Source organism: Balaenoptera ricei, chromosome 15, assembly GCF_028023285.1.
Source record: "Balaenoptera ricei isolate mBalRic1 chromosome 15, mBalRic1.hap2, whole genome shotgun sequence".
Taxonomy (NCBI): domain Eukaryota; kingdom Metazoa; phylum Chordata; class Mammalia; order Artiodactyla; family Balaenopteridae; genus Balaenoptera; species Balaenoptera ricei.
This window is the reverse complement of record NC_082653.1, coordinates 54611055-54628095: the sequence shown is the minus strand read 5'-3', so window position 1 is coordinate 54628095 and position 17041 is coordinate 54611055. Positions and strand designations below refer to the sequence as shown.

The window sequence follows — 17041 nt, the reverse complement described above, 5'->3', positions numbered from 1 at the left end:
GGGGTCCACAGGCAGAGCCCCATGCACAGATCAGGGAGCAGTGTAATGGCTCAGTCTCATTTGAATGGCAAGCCCTGCAGGGAGTAAAAGTGCAATGAATAGGTGTTTCATGAATAGTCTTTGTCACCATTTATGGGGCCCCTAAGCTAGGTGATTAGAATGGATATTTGTTTTTGTTTTTGTTTTTTTAATTTTTATTGGAGTGTAGTTGATTTACCATGTTGTTAGTTTCTGCTGTACAGCATAAGTATTTGTTGAGTGTCTCCTGTGTGCCAGGCACTGTTTTAGGCGCTGGTAAAACCGGTGACACTCCACTTGTGAGCTTACATGATGTCTAATCTGCTTATGGGCCCCCAGAGGCTGCTCCCAACCTCCAGCTCAGTCCTTGAACCCCAAAGTGGTCTTTGAAGCTTGAGATTCTGGTGTTTCCAGAAGTGACCCTGACCCTCCCTGCCCACCTCACTTACCTAAATAGGATGTATCTCGCCCATTTGACAAATGATAAAACCGAGGCCCAGAAATGTAAAGTAGCTCCTCCAAGGTTACACAAATGGATTTGAACCTTGTCTGACTAAGGACACTGGCTGCCCACCGTGTGACCTTGGGCGGGTGTGTTCGCTTCTGAGGGCCTCAGTTTGCTCACATATGTAATGAGCAGGTGGGGCTGGATGACTTCAGATGCAACTACCAGTGCCCATGGTCACTGCCCGCAGCACCTGTGTCCATGTTAAACTTCTGAGTAAGTGGAGGGAGGCTGGGCCTGTCCCTCTCTCAGCCTGTCACTCAGAGCCACTTCCCTGGTCCCTTCCCTTCTCTGGGTGGGTGGGGGCACCTCGGCTTTCCTGGCTCAGCCAGGAGATTTTCATCTCCGTGGGTGGGACCAGACTCAGAAGAGGTTGCTAGGGAAGGGCTGTATCTGGGCCTCCATCAGTTGGGCTGACAGCCCCCTGGTGCCACGTCTGGCTGCCTTAGTGTGGCTCATTAGCCAGATGAAAAGCTGGACCGGCCCAGCCAGTTCCCAGCCCTCTTGGGATCTGCACCCCCTCCCTGCGGATTCCCAACCCACCCACATTCCTGTACTACTGGTGTGGGGCTCTGCAGCTCTCAAGGGGACACACGTTTGCTCCCATGGCCAGCTAGATGGCAGGAGGAATGCAGGACCCTTTGGGGCCACTCATTCAGGACTCCAAACCCAAAAGGCAAACGTTCTCCAGAGGGCTGGATCGGAATCCCAGCTCCACCCTGCTTTCTGGCAGTGAGACTGTGGTCAAGTTATCTAACGGCTCTGTGCACTCAGAACAGTGCTACTTCGGGGGTGGTAGGATTAATGAGCTAATCTATATGTGATTTGCTTAGCACCAGCTGGGCACATGGTCATCCCTCTGTGAGTGTTTAACTAGCATCTTCCAGGCAGCTGGGCATAACCCAGAGCTGGCCCAGCCTCCATGGAAAACAGGATAAAAAGGCAGGGACCACTCGAGGTGGTGAAGGAAGAAGAAACAAACCCCTATCACTTACAAATGGCACTTGCCAATGTTTTCGATAACAGCTTTATTGAGATATAACTCACATATCATATAATTCACTCATTTAAAATGTACAATTCAGCCGTTCTGAGTATATTCACAGAATTATACAACCATCACCATAATCAATTTTAGAACATTTCATCACCTTAAAAAGAAACCCACACCCTTTAGCACTTGCTCCCCTTCTTCCTCCCCATCCCAGCCCCTCGCGACTACTAATCTACTTTCTGCTTCTAGGAATCTAGCTATTCTAGACATTTCATATAAGTGGATCTTTTGTGACTGTTTGTATCTGGCTTCTTTCACTTAGCCTAGTGGTTTCCGGGTTTCTCCCTACCGTAGCCTGTATTAGCGTTTCATTCCTTTTTTGGCTGAGCTGTATTCCATTGTATGGATATTCTGCATTTCATTTATCTATTCATTAGTTGAACATTTGTGTTATTTCCACTTTCTGCCTGTTGTAAATAGTGCTGCTATGAACATTTGTGTACAAGTTTTTGTGTGGACCTATGTTTTCATTTTTCTTGGTATCTATCAAGTAAAATTGCTGGTTTCCTCACTTGTAAAGGGGCACACAAACCTCCCCCAGGGGCTTAGGGTGAGGACGCTATCCAGGCAGTGCCTGTGAATGTGTCTGATGTCTGGTGAAGCGTGTGCACTAAGTGTCCAATTACCACGGTGACTCTGTGGTCATCCCCAGTCAACAGATGGAGAGACTGAGGCGCCTTGAGGGTAAGGTGCTTACCTGGGATGGTCCAAGCAGTAAGTGGTCCAACAGGACTTGGAACCCATGCCTGTCTGACCACAGCTCCCACTGAGCTGTCCTTTGTTCTCCACCAGGAGCACCAGGTCCCTGGGGCTGGCTGTCCCCCCAACCCCCACCCTGTGTCCCCTTCCAGTGCTGGGCTTCAGCTGGAGTAATGGGCTGGCCAGGGTGGGGTCCAGGAGGCACTTTCCTCGAACCTGCCCCAACCAGTGAAGGGGCTGGTTGAGAGCTGGCCCCATGCCCTGAGGTGGAGCTGCGTTGGACCTGACAGGGATGAGGCCCCCACCTAACCTACACTGCAGGTTCCCAGTGGTGGCCCCAACTGTCATGGGTTAAATATTGGGTTGAGACTCAACACGTCTGAGTGCTGAGGCCAGGCTGGGGTCAGTGGCTGGGGTAGGGCTGAGGGCAGAAGTGCTCGCATTCCCCATGTGCTCCACCCAGCCAGGGTGGGGGGCAGTGGGGGTCAGCCCATGACCTGGCAGCCTTATCCCTCCTTACCCAGATCCCCCACCCACAGTCCCCTCTTCTGAGCCTTCCTGGATGCTCCACTGAATGCCAGCTTTCTCCACTGCAGGACTTCTCAGAGCCTTTACTGGCTCCTGAACTTATTGAGGAGTTGGGTTTTCCTAACTGCCTAGACTGACAAAGCCTTCATTCCAGGAGTGATTTACAGGACTGGGGTTCCTGGGGCCCCACTTTGGGAAAGGCTGCCTCCTCGGTTGACTTTGCAGAGGGTGTGGCCTGGGTCTTATTCCCTAAGACCCTCCCCTCTTCCCCCTAGTTCCTGTGTGTCCAGACCTGGCACAGAGCAGGCCCTCAGGCAAGGTTTGGGACATGGTTGGACAGACTCACGGCTTCTGTTTGTATGCCTGTTTCCACCCCCCTCCAGCTTCCCCCCATGCCAGCAGTACCTGCGGTGTTGGACCTCAAACCCTGGAGGGTACCAGGGTCCCCTGGGGAACCTGTAAAAACAATAGTAGTAATAATACAGCTTCCTGGGTCCATCTCTGGAGATCCAGATTCAGAGGCTCTGGGTTAGTGCCTGGGAATCTGAATGTTTCATGCCACAATAGGTGGGTCCCAGGCCTTGATTTGAGGAATTCCACTCTGAAGAGCTGGCTGCCCTGTCTGCTTGACGGTCAAGAGCCCTGCCCTGGCCCACCCCAAGGGACACACCCAGGACCTGCCTCTTTTATGGCCTCTCTTCATTGGAGCCTTCTGCCCACAAACCCCAACTCCTCTTCATCCTTCAGAACCCAGCCACCACCACCTCCTCTAGGAAGCCTTCACTGACCACCCCCATTCCTACCAAGCTGGTCAGGAGGCTTGCCTGGTCATGCCTGCCTCAGTCTCGTGACTATTTCTATAAATGCTGATTTCCTCCCAGTCTGGGGGTGGCTGTGCCTGTGTGCATTACTGGGCCTGGCACATAGTAAGTGCTTGAGTGTGGGCAGAATGATGCTTCTGGGTGCTTAGCTTCTCAGGCCCCACTGTGGAGCTGGTATAAAAGGTCTTTGATGGAGATTAGAGGACTAAGTACTAATCTTGACCGTTGCTGGCCAGCTGGCTGGCTGGCTGTGTGACATTAACCAAGTTGCTTTCCCTCTCTGGTCTTTGTTTCTTCCTTTGTTTAAAGAAAACAAAGTCAGAGCTGGATCAGTAAGGCTCCTTAACGACTGTAATCATGAACCTTTGAACCTTTGTGAGATTTATTGGGCGCCCAGCTCTTTGCCTGCATAACCTCACTCCCATCCCTAACACCCCACTGGGAAAGGTCCATCTGACAGTGGGAAGCAGAGGCACAGAGAGGGACAGCAGCTTGGCCAAGTCGCACAGCGAGAACCCACATCTGAGTCCAAAGCCAAGGTCTTCAATCCCACAGTAGTGTTTGCCAGAGTGGTCTGTGGTGTGATTTCGGGGGGCAGACAGATGTGACAGGAGGACACACAGAAACACCAAGTGAGAAAGCCGTTCTGATTTCAGGTCTCTCTCAGGTGCTCTGAGAACACCCAGGAGGTCTCAGCCTGGTGCCAGCACAGCTCTAACTTGGCTGCAGTATGTGCCAAGCTCTGCTTTTAAGCAGGTGAGGGCAAGGCTCAGTTTCAACGTGTGCAGGCGGCCGAGTGTCTGGCTAGAACTTAATGCCGTCCTTTTATTTCTGTGGAATTTATTTTGGTGGTTACCTCCATTGATGGCAAGGACTTCTGGTTTTATGTTTGCAATGGGAAGAGCAAGTTCCCTTTTTTAGTAAATTTATTTAAATATAAAGAGTGAGTAGATTAAAAGTATCAGGTATTTAATAATGCCGCTTACACAAAAACTTGTACCGGAATGTTCATAGCAGCCTGATCAGTAATGACCAAAAGGTGGAAACAACCCAAATGTCTATCAGTGGGTGACTGGATATATAAAATGTGGGATATTCAAGCTGTGGAGTATTATGCAGCCATAAAAAGGAATGAAGCACTGACACATGCTGTAACATGAATGACCCTCAAAAATATTGTTAGGTGAAAGAAGTTAGACATGAAAGGCCTCACTCGTATGATTCCATTTCTATGAAATGTCCAGAATAGGCAAATCCATAGAGACAGAAAGTGGATTCGTGGTTGCCAGGGGCTGTAGGGCAGGATGGTGAGGAGTGAGTACTAAAGGATGCGGGGTTTCTTTTTGGGGGTGATGAAAACATTCTGGAATTACATAGTGATGATGGTTATACAACCTTGTGAATACACTAAAAACCACTGAATTATACACTTTAAAAGGGTGAATTTTACATCTCAGTAAAAAATGTGGAAAAAAAGGGTAAGTGTGCTCTGCCAACATGGTAAAATAGAAGCGTTAGAGTGATGGCCAGAGCGAGGGCTGATTCCCTGCCAGGTGCTGCCTCTTTTCTGTGCCTTTAGTGACGTAGCCCTGAGGGGACAACCAAGCTCCATCTGAGGCTCACTGGACAGCTCCTGCTCCGAGCCTGGGGCTGGGGACAGCCTGGGAGGCTGGGTGCTGGTGGGAACCCGGCCCTTGCCCTCTGACCCTCGGCCTACCTCCCTTCTTCCGCCTGCAGCATCTCTATCAAGGAGCTGTCAGAGCTGATTGAGCAGCTGCAGAAGAATGCCGACCAGGTGGAGAGGAACATCGTGGACACGGAGGCCAAGCTGCAGAGCGTGAGTGCCCCATCTCCCACCCCGGTGCCCCCTGTGCCACCAGCCCTGCTCAGGACCAGGGGCTTGTCTGACCCCGTGGTTCTCACCTGGGCGTGATTCTGCCCCCAGGGGACATGTGGTCACATCTGGAGACATTTTTAGCCGTCACAACTGGGGGAGTGCAGTGGGCGGGCGTCTAGTGGTGGAGTCCAGGGATGCTGCTATACACCCTGCAGTGCACAGAACAGCCCCGTACACGGAATGATCCAGCTGCAAATGTCAAAGTGCCCAGGTGGAGATGCACTGAAGAGGAACCTCATTATTGCTGGTAATAGCAGCTCCTCCACCCCGGGTACTAAGTTGCTGCAGCTGATTGGCCCCAGCTGGAGGAGAACCACAGACTCAGGATCCAGGCTCTGGTTAGGATCCCAGCTTTGCCACTTGCTGTGTGACCTTGAGGAAGTCACCTTACCTCTCTGTTCATGCGATTCCCTCTGAAAGGATAAGAGCGATTGTCCCCACCTGCCGGGCTGCTGTAAAGATTCGATCAGATTATGCAGTTGCAGTGCAGGGCTCACAATTATTATCAACATCATCATCCTTACTTCTCCTACCATTGCCACTACTCAGATGCAGGCTGGGCAGATCACTTTCCCTCTCTGTGCCTCAGTTTCCTCTCCTGTAACATGGGGATAACAACCGACCTGAGCCCAAAGGTTCTCCTGGGGATCCTGCACCGTGGGCCACACCGGAGCCCTGCTCACTCCTGTGAGCTGCTAAAATGACCATCTCCTCTCTGAACCCTCCACAGCCCAGTGCGGTTGAGTTTATATGTTTTTTTGTAGCTGGAGAAACTGAGGTTCAGAGAGGGCCAGGGCGGACTATGTCAGTGACAGAGCTGACCCCAGAGGCATCCCACAGGTGGGGTTGCCAGATTTAGCAAATAAAAATATAGGGTATCCAGTTAAGTTTGAATTTTAGAACACAATTTTTTTTTTTTTTTTTGTATAAGTATATCCCATGCACTACTTGAGATATAATAATATTATAAAATTATCCATTGTTAATCTGAAATTTGAATTTAACTGGGCATCTGTATTTCATCTGCATTCCAGGCATGACTAAGAGGCCGGTCCAGAGGAGTGGGTGGCTGAGGGTGGCCAGGTCACGAGAGAGGTCAAGGTCCGGCCGGCCCCGCTGCTGTCCCCAGGCCCAGACGTGGCTGCCACTCCTCTGACAGCCAAGGGATCCACCCACCTGAGGGCCAGTCCCCCTGAGACCTGAGGGACAGGGGTGGGCTGGGGATGGCACAGCTGGGAGGGTGAGAAGTGGGGACATGGGGAGAGTGGGGCAAGAAAGGCAAGAGGGTCCCCCCTCCCCCAGGGTCCCCCCTCCCCTCTCTCATTCCTTTCCTGCCTCCACCTCCCACCTTTCTTTCTGGCCTCAGCCGGCCCTGCCAGCATCCTTCCCTCTGGCCATGCCCTTGCCCTGGTACCTAGCTGCTTTGGCAATTTTTTTGTCCCCTCTCTTGTGACTGCCATGGTGGCGTGTGCTTTCCTAAATGAAAACAGCTTTTTGGAGTGTGTCCCTTTTTCCTCCTAATAAAAGTAATATGTGTTCGTTACAAACATTTCAGGACCGATAAACAAGTATAACGAAGCAAATTAAGATGGCGTATAATTCCACCACCAGAGAGAACGATCATCCATTAACCTTCTGGGGTATCTGTGACCTTTTCCTGTGTGTGTGCGTGTGTGTGAATAGCATCCAGCTCTCTCATTGTATTTGCTTAGAGTAATGACTCAAAGTAACAAGGATGTTTTAGGGAGATAATTTTGAACTATTTTCTTTTCATTCAAATGAACAAACTTAAAAAAAGAAACCACGCTTTGAAGACTGCATGGGCTAATCTTTCTGTCTTTTCTCTTCCTTCCTTCCTTCCTTTTTTTGGAAGGAAACATCATTATTAATTTTACTACCCAAATGTTCTCTTGAACTTTCCTATTTTTTTATGGAAGTGAGATTCACATAAGATAAAATTAACCACTTAAAGTGTACAGTTCCGTGGCATTTTGTACATTTACGATGTTGTGCGACCACTGCCTCTATCTGGTTCCAAGGCACTTTCATCGCCTCAAAGGGAAACTCCATGCCCATCAGCAGTCACTCCCCATCCTCCTCCCCACAGCCCCTGACAACCACTAATCTGCTTTCCGTCTCTTTGGATATACTTATTCTGGATATTTCATATAAACAGAATCATACAGTATGTGACCTTTTGTGTCTATCCCAATTTTTAAACGCCAGAAAAGTTGGAAGAATTGAGAATATCCATATCCTCACCACATCTCCTGGATCTGTACCAGTAACATCTCCTGGATTTGCTTTATCCCTCATCTGTCCATCAGTGTGTGTGTGTCATTTACAAGATATGTCAGTCCCTATGACTTTTTTTTTTTTTTTAACTTTAAAAAACTTGTCTATGGAAAGTGTCCAGATTTTAAGAGCTCACCCTTGTGAGTTTTTGCCTCAGTAGGTACCCATGAAACCATTACTCAGGTCAAGATAGAGGACATTTCCCGAAGGGTCCCAAGGGACCGTCCCAATCAATATCCCCCAGAGGTAACCACTGTGCTGACCTCTGTTCCCATTGATCAGTCTTGTCCAACTGTTGACTGTCGAACACCCACGTGGCATCTCTCCACTAGATGTTCTTTCTTGGCTGGAGAGGGCTTGCGTTCCCACACAGCACCTGCACCTGTGTGAATTAGGAAATGATTAATTTACTTCCTCCTTTTGCAAAATTAATCTTTGACACTATAACTGCCCAGCAGAGCTTCAGATCAGCTGGTGATGGTGGAGCTGATAAAATTCCACCCAAGCCAAGAACCATGACATTTTGTTGCAACTTTTTAACTGGCCAGACCCACCCATGGTGGGGCGATGGCCCAGCGCCATTGGACTTCTGCCATGTCGACCTCACCCCCAAGCCCCTCAGGGCGCTGGGCCCACTTGCTGCTCAGCCCTCCCGGCCCAGGAAAGACCTGGAAGAACGGGCTGGATACCTTCTCTTCCTCCGAGAGGAAGTTGAGTCGTTTGACACTGTACCAGGCACCACATCACTTCTGTTCACTTCTTTCTCCTTTTGCCATTTCTTCCTTTTTCTTTTTTAACATCTTTATTGAGGCATGTTTTACAGATGAGAAAAATGCACCCCCTTTAAACGTACAGTGCAATGATTTCTAGTAACATCACCAAGTGGTGCAGTCATTTCTATAGGTTGGTTTCAGAACTTTTTCATCCCTTCGTAAGATCTCCTGTGTCCATTGACTGCAGATTCCCACTCCCATCCAGCCCTTGGCAACCACTCATCTCCTTTCTGCCTGTGGATTAGCCGACTCGGGGCAGTTCCCGTAAACCAGTCCTGCGCAGCGTGGCCTTCCGTGTCCGGCTCCTCTCACTTGCATGGTTTCGAGGCTCGTCCCTGACGAGCCCGCGTCTGTGCTCCCACCTTCTCGCTGCCGAGGGAGAGTCCTTGGGTCACTTGGATGCCTCTTCTGAAGCAGGGGTTTCTCTTACTCCCATTGCAGAGATGGGGATGCCGAGACCCAGCGAGGGGAGGGGACTGGCCTCGCGAGTTCCCCCATGTGACCCCCGTCCAGTCTCTGGACCCCCAGTCCAGTCTCTGACTCATCCCCCCTGGGCCTGGGGTCCCCCGGGCCTGGCACAGTGCCCAGCCGTGCTCCCTGAAAGTCCACTAAGTGGATTCATGGGCTGTGTTTAGAAACCTGCTGTACCCGCTGCCCATTCATTGTTCTTCCCTAAATAAGCAGAGACCCTGGGCTCATCAGCGACTTATCGATTGTACCTCCCAGATGCCCACCCACTTTGTCCATTCTTGCCATTTCACTGGTGACACCCCAGCATGGGCCACCCTCAGCTCTCACCCGGGCCCTGTCACAACCCCTGACTGTACTCCCAGCTTGTACCCTGTTCCCTGCAGAGCCCCTGGAGGAATTGCCCTTTCAGGATAGGTGGGACCCCGTCTCCCACTTCCTCCCCCGTCCCTCCTTCTGGCCTCAATCACAGCCATCCTTTCCTCCCACAGGACCTTTGCACAGACTATTCCCTCTGTCCAGAGCACTCTTCCCTTTCTTCCTTCCTTCTTAGCCTGTGTCACCACCTCAGAGGGGCCTCACTGACCCCCAGAGCTCAAGCAGGTCCCCCATGTTCCACCTCTGCTGTGTTTCCTTGGTAAGCACCAACTTGTAGGAACTTGCAGTCACCTTTGTGAGGTTTATCTGTGACTTGCCTTTCTGGGGGTCTTCCTCTCCCCTGGGCTGGGCGGGGGCCATGTCTCTTTGTGCACAGCTGTGTCCCGCGCCGGCCACAGCAGGCACTTGAGCAGAGGCTGGGCAGGTCTGGGGGAGGCCATCGCTCGCCCTTCTCCTCCCATCCCTCCCATCCCAGCTGTGCCCACTGAGTCCCTGCCCACTCTCTCTCCCCTCCCCTTTCTTGTGACTCTCACAGGACCTGGCCCGGCTGCAGGAGGGCCGGCAGCCAGAGCACCGGGACTCGGCCCTGCAGAAGGTTTCAGACTCAGAGAAGCTGCTGTATGTGCTGGAGGCAGACGCGGCCATCGCCAAGCACATGAAGCACCCCCAGGGGGACATGATCGCCGAGGAGTAGGTCCCCTCCGCTTCGGGTCCTGAGGGACCTGCTCGGGGCCAGGGCAGGGGGGCTGCAGCCACTCAGCATTCAGGAACCCGAGTTGGGGTTTGTTGAGGGTTAACTGGATGCCAGCACGAGCCAAACACTTTATGTTATCCTCACGACAACCCATTTTTCAGTTGGGGAAACTGAGGCTCGGAGCGCTGGTGTCTCCTGTCCTGGTCAGAGTGTGACCACAGCCCCCTGACCTCCAAGCTTGTGAACACATTCTCTCCTGCCTAATGCCCAGCTGGCTTCCCGAGCGCCTGGCTCTCGCCTCAGCTTAGATGTGGACAAAGCACTCTCACTGTCACGGCCCCCACCACCCTGTAGCCCTGCTGGATGGTGGGCTCCAGAGAGCAGCAGATCTGCCTGTTTCTTCTGGAACCTCCTGTGGTTCTGGGCGCAGAGTAGGGCTCTCAGGAAACATTGGTGGGGGAAGGTAGAATGAAGGAAAGTGGACAGGAGCAGGGTGGGAGTGATTGCCTGGACCCAAGGCCACAGTCACCCTGTCCTACCAGGCCACTGAGCAGAAAGCTGAGGCCAGGGGCTGGGGTGGGAGGCCCCCCCTCGTGGCATGGGCAGTGCACCCGCCAACCAGCCCCACTAACCAGGGTGGCCACTCTCCCCGCTCAGCATCTGTCAGCTGAAGGAGCGTGTGACCAACCTCCGCGGGAAACACAAGCAGGTCTACAACCTGGCAGTGAAGGAGGTGGACCCGCAGGTCAACTGGGAGGCGCTGGTGGAGGAAAAGCTGGTATGGACCCGGGTTCAGCTGGGTGGGGCTGTGTGTGGGCCAGGGGGACCCCTACCATTGAACGGGCACCACAGTCCTGCCAGGGAGGGAGTTGTGTTCCCGGTGTTTCCTGATGTTTGTGTCAATGAGATGAGCAAGGCTCAGAGAGGTGCAGTGCCTAGCTGAGGGTCACACAGCAGAAGTGGTGGAGATTGGGACCCTCCCGGGCTCGTTGGAGCCCTGGCAGGCTGGGGGCAGTGGCCAGATTTCTGGCCGGCCACTGCCCTTCCTGTGCCCTCACCAGCCCATCTCCACCATGGAGAAGCCCGGGCACTGGGTGACCCCAAGCAAGTGACTCCCCCCGGCCGAGCCTCTGTTTCCCCATCTGTGAAATGGAAACAGTAACCGTGAGGGCCTCTGAGGTTGCTGTGAGATTAAATGAGTTGGGATGTGACAGCCTCTCTCTGCGTCCCTCCGGGGCCACTTCACTCACTCCTTGGCCGGCACCATGAGGAGGAGAGCCGAGGCTCCCGGGGTATGGGGTGCTGGGTAGGCTGCGAGTCCCGAGTCCCCGGCCCACCCCCATGCACGTTGTCCCTCCGCCCGCCCGGCCAGGACAAGCTGAGCAGCCAGAGCTTCGGGTCAGACCTGCCGCTGGTGGACCACCAGGTGGAGCAGCACAACATCTTCCACAATGAAGTCAAGGCCATCAGGCCCCACCTGACCAAGGACGGGGGCAAGGTACGTGCACGGGGGTGGAGGGGGCCCCGGGGAGGAGGGGCTCCCACCTGCACTCCCGCCCTAACCCATGCCCTCGGCTCCGTCCTCAGGAGCAGAACGGCGAACTCCAGGCCAAGTACCAGAAACTGCTGGTGAGACGCCCCCGGGCACGGGATGGGAGGGGATGGGAAGCCGGGCACGTGGGGACAGACGTGTGTGCAGTAAACACTTCAAACAGGATGGAGGGGGATGAAGTGGGAAGAGGCAGTACCCCGAGCCCCTACCTGAGAGGCGCCCCTGTTTGCCCTGTGCTCGTGGAAAACCCCAAGAGACCCCATGGATACAGTTCATCTTACTATTTGCTTCTTAATTATTTATTGAGCACCTACTGTGTGCCAGATACAATGCCACATGCTTAATAAATGGAAGTTTTTCTATTTCCTTTTTCAAAACCTTTAAAGAATGTCTTCTTTTTAAAACTGCACAAGTGATGCATAAATGTTGTGGACGTTGCAGACGCCTCAGATGTGAGAATGCAGGGACGGTGATAGTAGAGCCGGTAGGAGGCTCTGGAGCTGGGCTGCCTCCGCCCCTTTTGGTGGGGAAACCTTGAGCACAAGCTGCTGAGCCTCTGGGAGCCTCAGTTTCCTCATCTGTAAAGCAGTCACTTCCAGTCCCTGGCTCATAGGATGCTTTGAGGATGGCATGAGTTGATGCTGGAGAAGTCCTTAGCACAGTCCTGGCACGTGGTGGGCCCCATACGTGTGTTCACTGCTGTTCTCATTTGCAGAGTGGAACGCAGACATCCCTCCTCCTTCCCCTCCTCCTTGCCCTGTGGTAGTTTGCCACGATCCCCCTAGCACCATGACATGTTAAAGAAGAAAGTGGAAGTGTAGCTGCTGATGTTTATTGAGCACCAACTGTATGCCAGGGTTGGTGCCCTATGAGATCAGTGCTGTCGTTATTCCCATTTTGCAGACGAGTAAACTAACGTTCCACAAACATGTCAATTCTGTGAGGGTTTTGTTTTGTTCACTGCTGTATCCGCAGGGCCTGGAGCCGTGCCCAGCACTTAGTAGATTCTCAGAAAACATTTGCTGAACGAATGAAGGGGTTTCGGGGTGGGGGGGCGGTCAGGTGACTCATCCAAGGGAGTGCAGTGGAGCAGGAGGCGTGGAGGGAGGCTCTTGCCGGCAAGGCCACAGCCCTGTCCGTGCCCGCCCACAGGCGGCGTCTCAGGCACGGCAGCAGCACCTGAGCTCGCTGCAGGACTACATGCAGCGCTGCACCAATGAGCTGTACTGGCTGGACCAGCAGGCCCAGAGCCGCATGCAGTATGACTGGAGCGACTGCAACCTCGACTACCCCAGCCGCCGGCGCCAGTACGAGGTGAGCACTGGGCTCTGGGGGTGCAGGCCAGGGGGCTGGGAAGGAGCACGGGGCTGCCTGACTGGACAATGAGCCCCTCCACTGCCCCTGCTGCAGAATTTCATCAACCGGAACCTGGAGGCCAAAGAGGAGAGAATTAACAAGCTGCACGGCGAGGGTGACCAGCTGCTCGCCGCCAAGCACCCCGGAAGGAAATCCATTGAGGTACGTGAGCCCCGGGAAGGGACGCCTCCTCCAGGCTGCCCTCCGGGTGGCCTCTGCTCTGGGCCGCCTACACTCAGGCAGGCCCCAAGGTGGGTGTCCTGTGTCCATCTGTCTGTCTCTCCATTTTGCTGACTCCTCTTGCTCTGTCTGACCCTGCGTCCTCTCATTATCTAGATGCCCTGCCCTCAGTCCCTGGACTTCTGAAGCCCATGTGGTGCCCATATTAGTTTCCTATTGTGGCTGTAACAAATGACCACAAACTTGGTGGCTTTAAACAAAGGAAAGTTATTCTCTCATAGTTCTGAAGGCCGGAAATTCGAAATCAAGGTTTTGGCAGGCTTGTTTCCTCTGAGGTCTCTAGGGGAGAATCCTTCCTCATCTCTCCTTGCTTCTGGTAGTTGCTGGTAATCCTTGGCATTCCTTGGTTTGGAGCTGCATCACTCCTGTATCTGCCTCTGTGTCTTCACATGGCCTTCTCACCTGTGTGTCATCGCCTCTTCTCATGAGGACACCAGTCATTGGATTTCAGGCCCACCCTAAATCCAGAATGATTTCATCTTGAGATCCTTAACCAATTACATCTGCAAAGACCCTATTTCCAAATAAAGTCACATTCTGAGCTCTGGTGGACCTGAATTTGGGGAGTACCTTTGTGAGATTTTTTAAAAAGCACTACTTTGTCTGGGCAGACACAGCCCCTACTTGTCCCTTGTGCAGTGTACAACCTGAGCACCCGTACACAGCGGCCCTGCTTGGTGCCTCAACACGTTCCCCTCACTCCTCCTCCCACCCCTGGGCGGGAGGTGGCTGGGAGCCACACATACACAGAGGCCAGATACCCCCTCCTCTATCCTTTCCTGGTCTGGAATCCTGCCATCCCTCCCTTCGTGTCCCCGGTGCTTGGCCAGCAGCAGTCTGCCTCCTTTCTCCTGGCAGGCTCACATGGAGGCTGTGCATGCAGATTGGAAGGAGTACCTGAACCTGCTCATCTGTGAGGAGAGCCATCTGAAGTACATGGAAGAGTACCACCAGGTACCTGCCAGCCCAGGGCCCCATTGGTGGGAGCACCCAGTGCCTGCTTGGCTCACTCATGGCCTCAGTGCTACTTCCTCCAGGAGCCTTGCAGGGCTGCCTGCCCAGGCCTCCCAGTACTTACACTTCTGATGACGTGGGCGTGCCCCAAGCTTGCTGGGCCCTTGTCTGCCTTCCCTGGGGGCTGGGGCTGGAGAGTCTGACTCACCAGGATAGCGTAGGCACAGGAGTAGGTGTGTGGAGTTTTAATTTTGGTAAAATATATATAATATGAAATTTGCCATTTTAGGCTTTTTTAAGTGTACAATCCAGTGCATTCATTACATTCACAAAGTTGTGCAACCATTGCCACTGTCTTTCCAAAACTTCTTCATCACCCCAAATAGGAATTCTGTACCCAATGAACAATCACTCCCCATTCCAACCCCTGGTAACCTCTCATCTACTTTCTGTCTCTTTGGATTTGCCTATTTTAGATATTTCATAGAAGTGGAATCACATGATATGTGGCCTTTTGTATCTGGCTCTTTCACTGAACATAATGTTTTCAAGGTTCATCATGTTGTAGCATGAACCAGAACTTCATTCTTTTTCATGGCTGAATAATATTCCATTGTATGCATGGACCACATTGTGTTTATCCATTCACCTGTTGATGGATGCTGCATTGTTTCCACAGGAATTTGTGTTTTTAACAAGAGAGCTGCACGTGATTCTTATGAGTAGGTGGTTTGGGGACACTTGAACTCAGACGATACTATTGTAACTAACTCCTGGTTCAGTGTCAGCCCTTCTGGGCTATGAGCTTCACAGGGATCCCAAAGTCATGTTCATAGCTGCAGCCCAGGGGACGGCTGACAATGAATGATTCCAGAGCTAATGGGCTGAAGAATGGGCAAGAGAGTTTTCTAGAACCAAGTGGGGAGGCTTATCTTCCATGTACTAAGACTTAGAATAAGTCAGGGTGTCCCTAGCACAAAGAGAAGAGTGGAATAGAGACGAACCCTAAGCTTACTGGTGTATACACATGAAAACAATACGTCATAGAGGTGGCATTGCATGGATTGATGGGAAGGGACCTGGTTTTTCCCTGTGAAGCCCCCCAGGAAGCTGGGCTGGGGAGGGTTGTGGGTGTCCCCAGGTGGCAGAGCCCATGGATTCAGGGTGAGTGGGAGGCCCAGCCCCACCTGGGAATGGGCTTAAAGTCACAGCCAGGATTAGCCCCAGGTGTCCTAGCACTGTCCTGTCCGTGACAGGGCCCCCCTGGTCTCCTCTAGTTCCACAAAGACGTGAAGGATGCCCAGGAGCTGCTGCGCAAGGTGGACTCAGACCTGAACCAGAAATACAGCCCCGACTTCAAAGACCAATACCAGATTGAGTTGATGCTGCGGGAGCTGGACGTGAGTGATGCCTGAGCAGGCCCCTCCCCAGCTCCCTGCCTGCTGACCGGGGGAGGCTGCGTGATCTCACCTGGGCACTCCCCCCCATGTTTAGGACCAGGAGAAGGCTCTGGACAAGTACGAGCACGAGGTGCAGGGCCTGCAGAAGCGAGGGCAGCAGGTGGTACCCCTCAAGTACCGCCGGGAGACACCATTCAAGCCCATCTCCGTGGAGGCGCTCTGTGACTTTGAGAGTGACCAGGTGAGCCCCTGCCTGGTGCTCCAGGTGCCTCAGGCAGGCTGGGCCCAGATCTGCCTCTTCTCATGTCACTGAAAGGCCTTAGGAGTGACATGGCTGGATGCAGGGTCTCAAATATTTCAGGAGCCTGTGTTCATCTCCATCATGGGGTCCTCTCTGCCAATGCCCCTGCATCACCCCACCTGCTGCCCTGGCCTTTTCTGTCCTACCAGCTTAGTGGCCCCAGTCATTCCAGCAGAAGTCCCAGGGAAGGTTCTCACTGGCCCGCTTTGAATCATGTGTCCAGCCTAAACCAATCACTGTGGCCAGGGATGCCATTCTCTCATTGGCCAGACCTGAGTCACATGTCCACCCCCAGAAGTCAGGGAATGGAGGGACGAGAACACATGGGCTGGGACTGCACGGGGGCTCCCCAAAGGGAAATCCAGGTGGGTGCTCGGCCGGCAGACCCGACACATGTTCTCTTGGTGCTGGCCCCTCTCAACTCTCTATGATGGAACCTCTTGGGGAGGGTCTGAGAAACACACTAAGACTCCCCAGGTCCCAGAGTTAGGGGTGGGGCTGAGATGGTGACTGGGCTCCTGGCCACCAGGTGGGGCAGGTCTCTCCATGTGTTCTGACTGGCCTGTCCCCACCAGGGCCTAATCTCTCGGGGCTACAGCTACACCCTGCAGAGGAACAACGGGGAGAGCTGGGACCTCACGGACAGCGCAGGGAATGAGCTGACTGCCCCAGCTGTCTGCTTCATGATCCCTCCCACCGACCCTGAGGCCGTGGCTCTGGCCGACAGGTACAGGGGCAAAGGAAGGAGCCAGCATGGACTGGCCGCACCCCCTGGGCCCCTCAGGCCACGTTCACAGCCCTGGGCACCCCAACTCAACCTCAGGGTGCCACTAACATCCCCAAACCTGCGCCCCCTTGGAGGCTCAAGTGGGACAGCAGCAGATCCCGTTGGCCGAGCTGACTTGTGTGTGAATCTCTGGCTCTGGGCACACATCAGGGAGTGGTTTTTCTGCAAGGGCATCTGGGCCTTTGCACATACTGCTCCCTCTACCTGCACACAAACCCACCACCTGTTGGCTCAGGCCTCTTGGTTTGAAGACCCAGCCTGGGGGTCACCTCTTCTGTGAAGCCTTCCCTGATTGCCCCCTCATCCTCCACCCTGGCTCCA

General features: G+C 53.3%; 1 protein-coding gene across 3 annotated transcripts in view; it reads left to right on the top strand.

Moving 5' to 3' along the window:
• PPL (periplakin) overlaps positions 1 to 17041 on the top strand; it is a 43677-nt gene that overhangs the window by 15013 nt on the left and 11623 nt on the right. For 2 of the 3 annotated variants that reach the window (XM_059898197.1, XM_059898196.1), the window contains exons 2-13: positions 5363 to 5462; positions 9612 to 9695; positions 9972 to 10126; positions 10788 to 10908; positions 11503 to 11628; positions 11718 to 11759; positions 12835 to 12996; positions 13093 to 13200; positions 14137 to 14232; positions 15510 to 15632; positions 15727 to 15873; positions 16509 to 16660. In XM_059898197.1, the coding sequence (XP_059754180.1) occupies positions 5363 to 5462; positions 9612 to 9695; positions 9972 to 10126; positions 10788 to 10908; positions 11503 to 11628; positions 11718 to 11759; positions 12835 to 12996; positions 13093 to 13200; positions 14137 to 14232; positions 15510 to 15632; positions 15727 to 15873; positions 16509 to 16660 (1416 nt within the window). The remainder of the gene's footprint in view (positions 1 to 5362; positions 5463 to 9611; positions 9696 to 9971; positions 10127 to 10787; positions 10909 to 11502; positions 11629 to 11717; positions 11760 to 12834; positions 12997 to 13092; positions 13201 to 14136; positions 14233 to 15509; positions 15633 to 15726; positions 15874 to 16508; positions 16661 to 17041) is intronic. The other variant, XM_059898198.1, reaches the window with a different exon arrangement.